The following is a 12,196-nucleotide window of genomic DNA, read 5'->3' as shown; positions in this document are numbered from 1 at the left end:
AGATATTTTATGGTCATATTCTCTTTTCCATGTCTCATAATGTTTTTTTTCTTTTTAAATTTTTACTTATTTATGATAGTCACACACAGAGAGATAGAGAGGCAGAGACATAGGCAGAGGGAGAAGCAGGCTCCATGCACCGGGAGCCTGACGTGGGATTCGATCCCGGGTCACCAGGATCGCGCCCTGGGCCAAAGGCAGGCGCCAAACCGCTGCGCCACCCAGGGATCCCTGTTTTTTTTTTTTTTCTTTAAAAATATTCTCTGTGCTTAATTAGTTATAGCTTTTTAAGATCTATATGAGCATCAAAAAATATATAGGGGGCACCTGGGTGGCTCAGTTGCTTAAGTGTGCAACTCTTGGAAGCAAGAAGAAAAAAAGAGTTTCTGTGATAATTGGTATTATTTCATCTATAAACTTGTAAAAATTTGGCAGCAGAGTCATCTGAGTCTGGACTTTCTTTAAGGGAACATTTAAAATTACAGATTCATTCTTTAAATGATACAGAATTATTTCTGCTTCTTCCTGTGTCAGTTTTGATATGTTGTGCTTTTTGAGGAATTTGTCCATTTTATTTAAGTTATCAATTTTATTGGCATAAAGTTGCTCATAACCATTTTTTAAAGATTTATTTATTTTAGAGAGCATGCATGCATGTGAAAGTTGGAGGGGAGGGGCAGAGCGAGAGAAAAGATCTCAAGCAGACTCCATGCTGAGCACAGAGCACAATTCAGGGCTTGATCCCAGACCCTGAGATCATGACCTAAGCTAAATTCAAGAATCAGATGGTTATTCGATGGAGCCACCCAGGAGCCTCCATTACCTTTTTTTAAAAAATCATCCTTTTAACGTCTTTAGGGTCTGTAGTGATACATCTGTTTTTCATTTCTGATGGTAACTTACATGTTTGTTCTCTATTCAAAAGTCAGTTTTGCTTGGAGCTGCCAATTTTATAAGGAACTTTTAGGTGGCTCAGCGGTTTGGCACCTGCCTTCGGCCTAGGGTGTGATCCTGGAATCCCAGGATCAAGTCCCACATCAGGCTCCCTGCATGACTGTCATGAATAAGTAAAATCTATAAAAAAAGAAAACCTTTAGCTTTGATTTTTGTGTGTGTGTTATGCCTGCTTTCTGTTTTATTTCTATTCTTAATATTTCTTTCTGTGCTTTCTAAGCTTTTATAGTACCTTATTTTTTGGGGTTTAATTTTTTCTTTTTTTTGCTTAAGAAGATGGAAGCTTAGATTATTTTAAACCTTTTATTTTAAATGCATATTTGAAGCTAAATATTTCTCTCTGCACTTCCCTTTAAACTCTGCTTTGGCTGGGGCCCACATATTTTGAGGTGTTGTATTTTTATTGCTGTTCAGTTCAGAATGTTTCTAAATTCTGTTGTAAGCTTCCATCTTTAGCCACTGGGATATTTAAATATTAATTAATTAATTAATTATAGTCACAGACAGAGAGAGAGAGAGGCAGAGACATAGGCAGAGAGAGAAGCAGGCTCCATGCACTGGGAGCCCGATGTGGGATTTGATCCCGGGTCTCCAGGATCACGCCCTGGGCCAAAGGCAGGCACCAAACTGCTGCGCCACCCAGGGATCCCAGCCACTGGGATATTTAGAAGTATGTTGTTAAATTTCCAAACTTTTGAGGATTTTCTAATTATTTTTGTTACTAATTTATAGTTTAATTTACTATGGTTGGGGAACATACTAAGTAATTTCAGTCCTTTCAAGTTTTTTGAGATTCAACATTGCTTCTAAAATGATGTTCTTGGGATGCCTGGGTAGCTCAGCGGTTGAACATCTGCCTTTGGCTCAGGTCGTGATCCTGGGGTCCCTGGATCAAGTCCCACAGTGGTCTCCCCATGGGGAGGGAGCCTGCTTCACCCTCTATGTGTGTCTCTGTTTCTCTCTGTGTTTCTCATGAACAAATAAATAAATCTTTAAGAAAAGAAAAGGACCATTTTAGATAACTGTTAGTAATAGAAGTCTCTAAAGTGGTTTTAAGTTAACTTTTTTTCCCAGGGATAAGTTAATTGAGCAATTATTGAATGACTTGTTTTAAATAATATAATTAACTTGTTTTTATTTGAAGTCACTAAAGAAAAGGAAATTGCAATTTTTGGTATAAGGTTAATTTTTTTTGTCAGATTTTTTTTGGGGGGGGGGTCAGATTTTTTAAGAGTATTATCTAAGAGTTTAAAAAGCCAACAGTCTGGCAATGTCTTGGTCCAGGTCCACATTCTTTGCATTTTGTTGATTTTTTCTTTTATATATGTGTATTCACAAGTATATCCTGCCAATCTGAAGATTTTCATCCACCTCATCGCTTGCTATGTTTTATTCTGCAAGTATAAGCTGACCTGCTAAATTTGAACTGCTACTATTCTATTACTTCTTTGTTATATCTTATACATTCCTGAGCAGTTCTTGTTTGTGGTATCCATACAGCTTGCTTTATTCTCCAGATGTGTGTGTGAGCTTTTATGTGTGACTGTATTCTGAGGGACTATTAGCTCATTCCTTTGAGTTATTTTTGGAATCATGGTCTTTTATCATTCAAGTAAGACCCCATACTTTGATTCAAGCTTTTATTATTTTGAAAATATTTTGGATATCTCCTAAGATATGTTAATACATGAAAATCACTTTTTTATGCATGTGTAGGTATTGTGGTTTATTTTATACAGCCTGTAAAGTTAAATGAAGCAAAAACAGACTGAGAGTGAAGCCATTGAGTAAATGAGCTCTTCATCTGTGTAAGATTGCCAACCAGATTGTTAGCAAGCACAATCTTCACCTGTGTTAGGTGAGATTGCCAACCAGATTGTTAGCAAGACCCTAATGAATTATCATTTTGGTCCTCTCTTGAATCAGTATGTTCACTAGAGATCCAGAAGCACACATTTAGTAGAAAAGCCCAGCTGTGTATCTTTAGATGAAGAAGGCTAGTTAGTGCCCAACTGAATACCTGGGAGAAGTCACAGTCCAGTGTGGAAAGGGTGGTGTTGAAATTGAATTTTCCACTAAGAAAAAGGAAAGGTAGGTAAGGTAGTTAGGCAAGTTGAGAGGGTGTAAAGCAGTGCTGGTCCTTCCGGGAAGCAAGAAAAAAAGGAAGGGTTGGGTCACTGTGCAACCGGACGATGTAGGCTTTGTAGTTGGAAGGATCCCAAAAGATAATGCTTGGAGGCAGAATTGCACCATGTGTTGGAAAAAGCTATAGAGCGTACTACTGAAGGTTTGGTTTTGCTACTGAGAACAACTAGGGCTGATGGCTTGAAAAATATTTTTAACTTTTCCTGTATCAAGTTTTCAGGGCCATCAGTTGTATTTTGGAATAGCATGTTTCTTTTAACAGAGTGAGATTTCTCCGTTTTGGTGGTATACCAAATAGGTATTTCTGAACGTGTTGCTAATGGTAGGATTATTCCTAAGCAGTAGACTCCTTGTTTACTTTGGTGGCAGGAGGAAAGAACTATATCCAGCTGGTTAGTGGTTGTGAACTAGCTCACATCTCATGTATTTTCCTTGGCCTTTTAGGCTGCACATGGTCCGTCTGATGCTGTTGGAGAGACTACTGCAAACCTTGCCCCAGTTACGAAATGTTGGAGGTGTCCGGGCCATCCCGTACATGCAGGTATCCCACAGTTCCCCTGGGTCTGTCACATTATGGTTGGACCATCCTTCAGCATGCTCACGTCTCTCCTTTAGAAGCTCTGTAAGGCTTTGTTTGGTGTTAGGTTATAGAGTAATTGAATGCAATTTTGAATTGCAAGTTCTAGCCCTTAACTCTCTAGGTGAAAAGGCCAAGGTTCAGAGAATTTAAAAAGATGTCTGCAGTCATGCAGCTAGTTATTGACAGAGTTGGGAGCAGATGTCCGCCCCAGAGATTCTTAGTGTGTAGTGAGACTTTATTAACACAGTGTTGGAATGTGGTCTGGTAGTATTCTCTTACTAGCTGCCTTCCTCTTAGGCAGAAAATTCTTTACTTTTGAGCATAACACACTGCCCTTGTCAAACCACCTTGGTTGGTTATAATGTAGTTTAGTCAATTCACTCTTTGCAAAACATTTTTGTGATGCTACATATGGCATATACCAAAATTGGACTCTTTGACTCTGGACACTTAAACTTTGGATTTAGGACCTTTTCATGGATTACAGTTATGGTTGACAGGGCAGTCAGGAAGATTGGGATTTCTTCTGAACCCCCTGCCTTTAGAGTTGTTTTTAGGGTCCTGGTGCTCATGTTACACCTCTCTCTTGACTTCCAGGTCATCCTGATGCTCACTACAGACCTGGATGGAGAAGATGAGAAAGACAAGGGGGCCCTGGACAACCTGCTCTCCCAGCTGATTGCTGAACTGGGCATGGACAAAAAGGTAAGACTGGTGAGCCCGGCCATGTGAGAAACAGAGACTGAGGTCGGTTCATGGCTTGTCATCCTTCTCTTAGAGGGACTTCACATCATTTCAGAGTAACCACCCACTAAGGGCTCCAGTTCTGTTGGTTCAACAAAAATGTAGGCAGTGCCTGTTTTGGCCTAGATTTCCTGTTAGATCTAGACGTAAATGAGGAACGGACCAAGTCCCTGCCTCTACAGACCTTTTGTAGCTCCCCAAGCTGAAAACAGTAAATTGGTTGTTTGTATCTTAATACAGCTTTTTAAGCGTGTTGAACTCTAGGTAATCCAGATGTATTCCATGGAGGCATTGGCGCCCATTTGACTCTGATTTCATGTGAGGAACAGTTAGTGGTGATAGGCTGAAGGGAACCTTGTTAAGAGGATGCCTCAAGCTTAAAGTAAGCGTGGGCTCCTGGGCTATGTTCCTTTCTTCAGGATGTCTCCAGGAAGAATGAGCGCAGTGCCTTGAATGAAGTCCATCTGGTAGTAATGAGACTCCTGAGTGTCTTCATGTCCCGGACCAAATCCGGATCCAAGTCTTCTATATGTGAGGTACTATCACTTTGAGCACAGGGGGGTGGGGAAGGTAAGAGGATTGTCTGGTTGGTGCTAGGGCTGAGGGCAGAGGTGATAGTTAGAATATGCTGTTGTCGCTCTAGAGGAGAAGGATTCTAAGCTGTCACCTCTTTAAGAGCAGAGCTGCCACCTTTTTCAGAATCTCTTCCAAGCCCTGATCTTTGCCAGCAGTTCCTCCAATGGAAGGGTTACAGGGTTTTTGGAAGTTCCATTATTGAAAGGAGGGGACTGTTCTGCAAGGCACAGGGTGGCTAAGAGGATTCCCCTACTGTGTGTTGCTATAAGGTATGGTAATAAAGCAGAGAGAAAGCAGTGTGTGTGTGGTGGAAAGGAGATTAACACAAAGCAGAGAAGGTAGAAACGGAGACTGAACTGCATCCAATCTTAATGAGCTTATGAGCTGTGGGGTTTGCTGGGATTTGCAAGGCTCTCCTAATGGTTTTATTTACAGTGGCTTTTCTCCTGCTTTTTTATTCGTGTGATCACTTACCCCATCTCCTTTAGAAGCCAGTTTGGTGGGAGAGAGCCCCTATGGGGGAGGGTGGGGTGCTGAAAGGTTCTTATAGTGGAAAGTTTTCCCTCTCTTTCTTGAAATGGGCTTCTTTTCTAATTGCGTAAGGGAAGAAGACAACCTGCTCCTCCTGGGAGAAGGGTTATCCAGTCCTTGTTTCCTTGGCCTCTAGCACGTGTGTGATGATGAGTAGAGCTGGGGACTGGGTTTGACCAGCTCTTACCATGCCTTTATTGGAGAGTTTGTGGGGAGTGTTTGAGTTAGTGGAGAGACTTCTAACTCAGGAGACAGACTCACTCCCCCCAGTAGCCCGCTCTGAGGCTGGCGCCAGTTCTTCCCCCACCCTTGCCCAGTTCTCTTATAAGCTGGTCTGACCCCCTCCCTGTTGCCCCCAGTCATCTTCCCTCATCTCCAGCGCCACAGCAGCGGCCCTGCTGAGCTCTGGCGCCGTGGACTACTGCCTGCATGTGCTCAAATCCCTGCTAGAATACTGGAAGAGCCAGCAGAATGATGAGGAGCCGGTGGCTACTAGCCAGTTGCTGAAACCACACACAACTTCGTCCCCACCCGACATGAGCCCGTTCTTCCTCCGCCAGTATGTGAAGGTGAGGCCTTTCCCTGAATGGAGGACTGCTCCTGCCTTCCTCCAGAGCATTCTCTTCACTCTCCATGAGTACAGTGAAGGATTCAAGGACAAGGAGTTGCAAGAGGCAGACTGTGTGCCTTGGGGGACTTTGCTTTCAGGGCAGTTTAGTGGATGACCACTTCTCCCAACCTACTGGGGTTCAGAGTCCTATCACTTTGTAAAGTGGAACTGAATGAAATCAGACAGGCCTGTCCTTTGACATTAATAAGCTCATTAGAAAAAGGTGAGAGGGATCCCTGGGTGGCTCAGCGGTTTAGCGCCTGCCTTTGGCCCAGGGCACGATCCTGGAGACCTGGGGTCGAGTCCCACATTGGGCTCCCTGCATGGAGCCTGCTTCTCCCTCTGCTTGTGTCTCTGCCTCTCTCTCTCTGTCTCTCTGTCTCTCTCTCTCTATCATGAATAAATAAATAAAATCTTTTTTTTTTTTAAAAAAAAAAGGAAAGAAAAAGGTGAGAAGGCACGGGGTAATGTCAGAGGTGGATCGTGTCTGTGTGTGTGTGTGGGGGGGGACTCCCCCTGCTGGTGTCTGAGGCCCTTTAGTAGGGAGTTGGTTTAGAAAGATGGGTTTTCTGGGATGCCTGGGTGGCTTAGCGGTTGAGCATTTGTCTATGGCTCAGGGAGTGATCCTGGATTCCCAGGATCGTGTCCCACATCAGGCTTCTTGCATGGAGATTGCTTCTCCTCCCTCTGCCTGGTGTCTTTGTCTCTTTTTCTGTGTCTCTCAGGAGTAAATAAATAGAATCTTAAAAAAAAAAATAGAAGATGGGCTTTCTGATCAGGTGAGTTTGAGAACAGGCATTCGCACTTTCTAGCCATGAAGCTCAGACAAGTTACGTGTGGCTTTTGCGTGCCTCAGGTTCATACCTGGAAAATGAGACTCCACATGGGGTCTCCTGTGTGGGGTCGTTTGCTGTGACATAGTAAAAAGCCCAGTGCTAGGTGCCTGCCGGTCCGGTCTGGTTTAGTCATCACCCCCACTTCTGCACATTGGCATTTGGGGGTGGCTCGAGCTATGCTCCTCACTGCACACTCCCAACTGGTTTGACTAAGACAGGGTATATAACAGGTGTAAAATGTGAATCACATCATGTCCTTCTACTCTTTTAACCCTTTGTTGGTTTTCAGTGAATTTGGGGTCAAAAAGTTCTTTTGAGGACCCAGCCATCTACTTTCTCTAGCTGTGTTACTACAGCACCCCAGTAGCACGCAGCCCCCTAGCCTGTGCTTTTCCCCAGATGTGGCATGCTGCCTTCTTGCTTTCTGTTCTCCTGAATTTCTCTCTCTCTGTATCACTTCTTCCCCTCTAAGCTAATTGCTAGTCCTTTAAGACCCAGCTCATGCACTGGATCCTGGGAAAACCCTCCCCAAAATGCCCTTCCTACAAGTGGGGTCAAAATGGCTTTTCCCCAGGTCCCCAGAGAGCCCTGTGCACACATGTGGAAGCTTCCCCTTGTTTGCACCCCCAGTGCTTGGCAAAGACTTGAGTAACTGGCGATTCAATATTTGAGACACATTGTGCCCCAAACTCTTGCAGGCTCTTTCCAGAACCATGCAGCCTGCCGGACAACTGCTACTTAAGTGATCCTAGCCACCCTGATTCATTTATTTACTTTTAAAAGACTTATTTATTTCAGAGAGAGAGAGCGCGTGTGCAGTGTACGGTCATGCATGCAGGTGAGGGGAGGGGCACGGGAAGAGGGAGAGAGAATCTTCAAGCAGACTCCCCTCTGAGCACAGAGCCCGAGGCAGAGCTCCATCCCAGAACCCTGAGATCATGATCTGAGCCCAAATCAAGAATTGGTTGCTTAACCAACTGAGCCACCCAGGTCCCCCTGTTCTGGTTTGTTTAATTGTCTCTTATCCTAGAAGGTTTTGGTTCTAGGGAATAGACGATGCATCTCTCAAAGTCAGAAGTCCTCTACCACCACTGTTTTCCCCATTTTTTCCCATTAGAAGTTTAATTTTCGTGTAAGCAGAGTATAATCAGTGCAAAGTCCACAGTGTGAAATTTTGAAACTTTGAGGACAAGTGAGATCTGTGTCCCCTGGAGCCCTCTGTCTTTGCTAGGTTTAAACCAAGCTGTCAGGCCGTGATGGCCCCAGCTTTGGAAGGTACTGTTTACCAGCTCCAATATAAGCTATGCCTAATGAGCAGTAAACCAGCCCTTTTCCAAACTGTGGCCGTGGACAATTGTCCGTCGCAGGTTCTTACACAGATGTTCTTCCCACAGGGTCATGCTGCTGATGTGTTTGAGGCCTACACTCAGCTTCTCACAGAGATGGTCCTGAGGCTTCCTTACCAAATCAAGAAGATTGCCGACACCAACTCTAGAATCCCGCCTCCTGTCTTTGATCATTCGTGGTTTTACTTTCTCTCAGAGGTAAGTGAAGGCCCACCCAGGCAGTGGGGAGGAAAGAACACATCAGTTGTGACAGCTTTTTTTTTCTTTTAAGATTTTATTTATTTATTCTTGAGAACACACACGGAGGGGGGGGGGGGGCAGACTCCATGCAGGGAGCCTGACATGGGATTCGATCTCGGGTCTCCAGGATCACGCCCTGGGCTGAAGGTGGCGCTAAACCGCTGAGCCACTGGGCTGCCCTGTGACAGCCTTTTTCTAAAAAAAATATTTATTTGAGAGCGCATGCATGTACATGAGTTAGGGAGAGAGGCAGAAGGAGCCAGAGTCAGACTTCCCACTGAGCAGGGAGCCTGATGCAGAGCTCGATCCCAGGACCCAGGATCATGACCTGAGCCAAAGGCAGAAGTTTAACTGACTGAGCCACCTAGGCGCCCTGGCTCTGACAGCCTTTATGGCCTCCTTCCGTCCTCACCGGCAGAAGTGTTTCCCCCAGTAGCACCCCTCACACTGTGTAGGTCTTTTCCCAGGTGTGCTGAATGGTGAAACCATGGAAGGTGGATGTCAAAACAAGCTATAGCTTTAGTTTCTGATTCTGTGTATTTAACTTTTTTTGCCATGATGGTAAGGGATGGGTTTAATAATTTGGGACTCTGTCTGGAAACAGAAAATAGACTAAACTACAGAGATTTTAACACAGGGAACTGGTTGAACGGTCATTGAATAACAAAAAAAAAAAAAAAAAACCAAAAAAAAAACCCACAGTGAACACAGAGACAGTAACTGTAGGCAGCAGCCATCAGAAGCCCTGTGTCTGAAGTGGAGTCGGCCTGGTGGGCCTGAGGAGGGGTGCTGTAGCTGGTATCCCAGGAGCTCTGAGAGGACATGATGCAGTTGATTCTGGAAGTATGGGAAGATGCTGATGATTAGAACCAGTTGTGGATGGTTTGTCCTTAAACACCAAAGAGCTGATGGAGGCTGCCAGAGCAAAGGGCTGCTGCCAGGATAGCAGGCAGACAGGAAGGAGCTAATGATTTTTCCTTGCACCCTCTCATGCCTGTTTTTGTTCCCTATTGGCAGGACTTGAGGGGGAGCCAGCTGTCAGAGAAGCATAGTTAGTACACTTCTGGACTGGCTATTGCAGAGCAGTGTGTGATGGGTGGGGTTAGAGGCAGCTGAGGGATGCGAGCTTAAGATTAGCTGCCATCACAGCAAGTTTGAGATTAACTCTGGGAAGAATAGCCTATTAGCATACCCGCAGTGACCATTTCAGGTTATAGGGATGGAACAACTCAACCTCTTCTCCACCTCTTTAACCTGAAAGAGAGATTCTGAGTATGCTTTCCTGATCATTTCACTCTGGGTATGCTGGAGCAGAGGCTAGCTTCCCTGTAGATTCCAGAACCTTCCCAGTAAGAGAGCAGGAATATTACTGTTTCTCCCTCTTTGACAGCTTTCTCATGCCCCTGTCAGGAATACTGAAGTTCACTGGAGGCTAGCTTGGCCATGAGGAAATAGCTTGGTGTGTGTTTCTTGCCACTTTTCACTAACAGTTCATGAAAGCCCAGGGAGCCACTGGTGGTACACTTCCTGAGCCCTTAATTCTTTGTGTTGCCTTTCTTCTCAAGTACCTGATGATCCAGCAAACTCCCTTTGTGCGCCGTCAAGTCCGCAAACTTCTGCTCTTCATCTGTGGGTCAAAGGAAAAATATCGCCAGCTCCGGGATTTGCACACCCTGGACTCCCACGTGCGTGGGATCAAGAAGCTGCTGGAGGAACAAGGGATATTCCTCCGGGCAAGTGTGGTTACAGCCAGCTCAGGCTCTGCCTTGCAGTATGACACACTCATCAGCCTGGTATGAGGGGTGAGGGGTATGGTGGGATAGGGAGAGGGCTTGTGATGAGAGTCAGGTAGGCAATAGGATGGATTGGTATAGGGCTTTTATGTACTCAGAGAATGTCAGCAGCCACAGTTGAGTTCAGGGTGGATCCATCACATGTATATTAAGTGTGGTTGGCTTCAAGATCTGAGATAACCCCCTCACCATCCCCACTCCACTTGGTAGTGGTTCCATCATGAGGAGGAGTAGCTTGGGCTTATTCCTGTATCACTGGCTCTTATGGATAGGATCAACCTGGAATTTTCAAATCTCTGATTTTTGTCCTTGAATACTAAAGAAATGATGTGTCTGAAGATGTTTGGATTTTGGGGGTCGAACTGAATATATTGCATGGGAGCCTCTAGATGAGAATATCTTTGGTATCACGTATACTCTAAAACTTTTGTCCTTACAGTTGTTTTTTCAACAAGAGAAAAGTTAACTGGGAGGGTAGGAAGAAAAGAAAAAAAGGGAAACTGGATCATAGTTTCCCATCATGGTCTATCTTTCCTGCTGTGTTAATGAGTGGTGTGAAGGGTCCCTGAAAACAAAGGGTGTTTGTGTGGTGGCTCACTGGGGCACAGGATCACCCTCAAGGGAGCAGGTGTGGTATGGCACAGGCCAATTGGTGGGCTTACTCATTCTGGCAATTGGTTTCCCTTTCAGATGGAGCACCTGAAGGCTTGTGCAGAGATTGCTGCCCAGCGAACTGTCAACTGGCAGAAATTCTGCATCAAAGACGATTGTAAGCAGGGCAGCTCCTTTCAGTGGCTATTCGTTCATCCCTTTGAGAACTACTTGTTGAAGCCTGCCCTGTGCCAAGCACTGAACTGGATGCCAGAGATAGGGCTGTGAACAAGACACATAGCTAAACTCTGCCTAGCTAAGAAGACCAGTCAAAACTTGAGATTGATAAGGGTCAGATGCAAAATTGGGGGTACTAGGGGGGCACAGAGTAGGAGTAGCTGACCTCCAGTTGTGGAGCTACAGCTAAAGAGGAGCCTGTGGAGTTAGAGAATCGTCTTATTGAAAGAAGTGGGGCTAGGTAGCTGTCAGGACATTTACTAGGTTATTTGTGTACAAGGTGTGAATTCTGGGCAGCATCTGGTAGAGAAGATTCAGAACGCCAGCTGGTGGGGTGGGGGCAGTCCCAGCATGTGCTGATGTGGCCCCTGCAGCACGTCTGTCCAGCACATTTGTCTCTGAGCTGAGCCCTGTCTCCTCTGCCTGCAGCCGTCCTGTACTTCCTCCTCCAAGTCAGCTTCCTGGTGGATGAGGGGGTGTCCCCAGTACTGCTGCAGCTGCTCTCCTGTGCCCTGTGTGGCAGCAAAGTCCTTGCCGCGCTGGCAGCCTCAGCGGGCTCCTCGAGTGCCTCCTCCTCCACAGCCCCTGTGGCTGCCAGTTCTGGACAGGCCACGACACAGTCCAAGTCGTCTACAAAGAAAAGCAAGAAAGAAGAAAAGGAAAAGGAGAAAGAGGGTAAACGTTACTCTCTTACCTTGGTGACCAGGGCAATGTGTTCTGATTTCTTGGAGCACATGGTTTATGGTCCTCCTTGGAAAGGGCTTTTATCCCTATTTACTAGGACCTGACAGCTCAGAGGCTGTCCAGTATCTAGTTTTGGTTCCATTGTCAATTACACCTTGATCATGTGGATTTCCATACCAAAGAAAGGTCAGAGTGCACTAAACATTTTTAGTAACCCAAGTTTTCCCATGAAGTAATACAGGACACCTGCCTTGTGGAGAGGTGGTGAGCCTCAAATGATGCTTCTAAACATGCCTGGTAAACTGTTAAATCTCTACACATGGAAGTGT

At 45.2% G+C, this 12,196-nt stretch overlaps 1 protein-coding gene across 4 annotated transcripts in view; it reads left to right on the top strand.

Annotated features, from left to right (window-relative positions):
* The window catches only part of UBR4 (ubiquitin protein ligase E3 component n-recognin 4), a 131,746-nt gene that overhangs the window by 73,607 nt on the left and 45,943 nt on the right, over positions 1-12,196 (top strand). For all 4 annotated transcript variants that reach the window (XM_055332842.1, XM_055332844.1, XM_055332843.1 and 1 more), the window contains 8 exons: positions 3,544-3,640; positions 4,277-4,384; positions 4,843-4,959; positions 5,890-6,099; positions 8,371-8,520; positions 10,128-10,355; positions 11,046-11,124; positions 11,613-11,858. In XM_055332842.1, coding sequence (XP_055188817.1) covers positions 3,544-3,640; positions 4,277-4,384; positions 4,843-4,959; positions 5,890-6,099; positions 8,371-8,520; positions 10,128-10,355; positions 11,046-11,124; positions 11,613-11,858 — 1,235 coding nt within the window. The remainder of the gene's footprint in view (positions 1-3,543; positions 3,641-4,276; positions 4,385-4,842; positions 4,960-5,889; positions 6,100-8,370; positions 8,521-10,127; positions 10,356-11,045; positions 11,125-11,612; positions 11,859-12,196) is intronic.

The sequence above is a fragment of the Nyctereutes procyonoides genome, unplaced genomic scaffold, assembly GCF_905146905.1.
Source record: "Nyctereutes procyonoides isolate TBG_1078 unplaced genomic scaffold, NYPRO_anot_genome, whole genome shotgun sequence".
In the NCBI taxonomy this organism is placed as follows: domain Eukaryota; kingdom Metazoa; phylum Chordata; class Mammalia; order Carnivora; family Canidae; genus Nyctereutes; species Nyctereutes procyonoides.
This window is presented reverse-complemented; position numbering and strand designations above follow the sequence as displayed.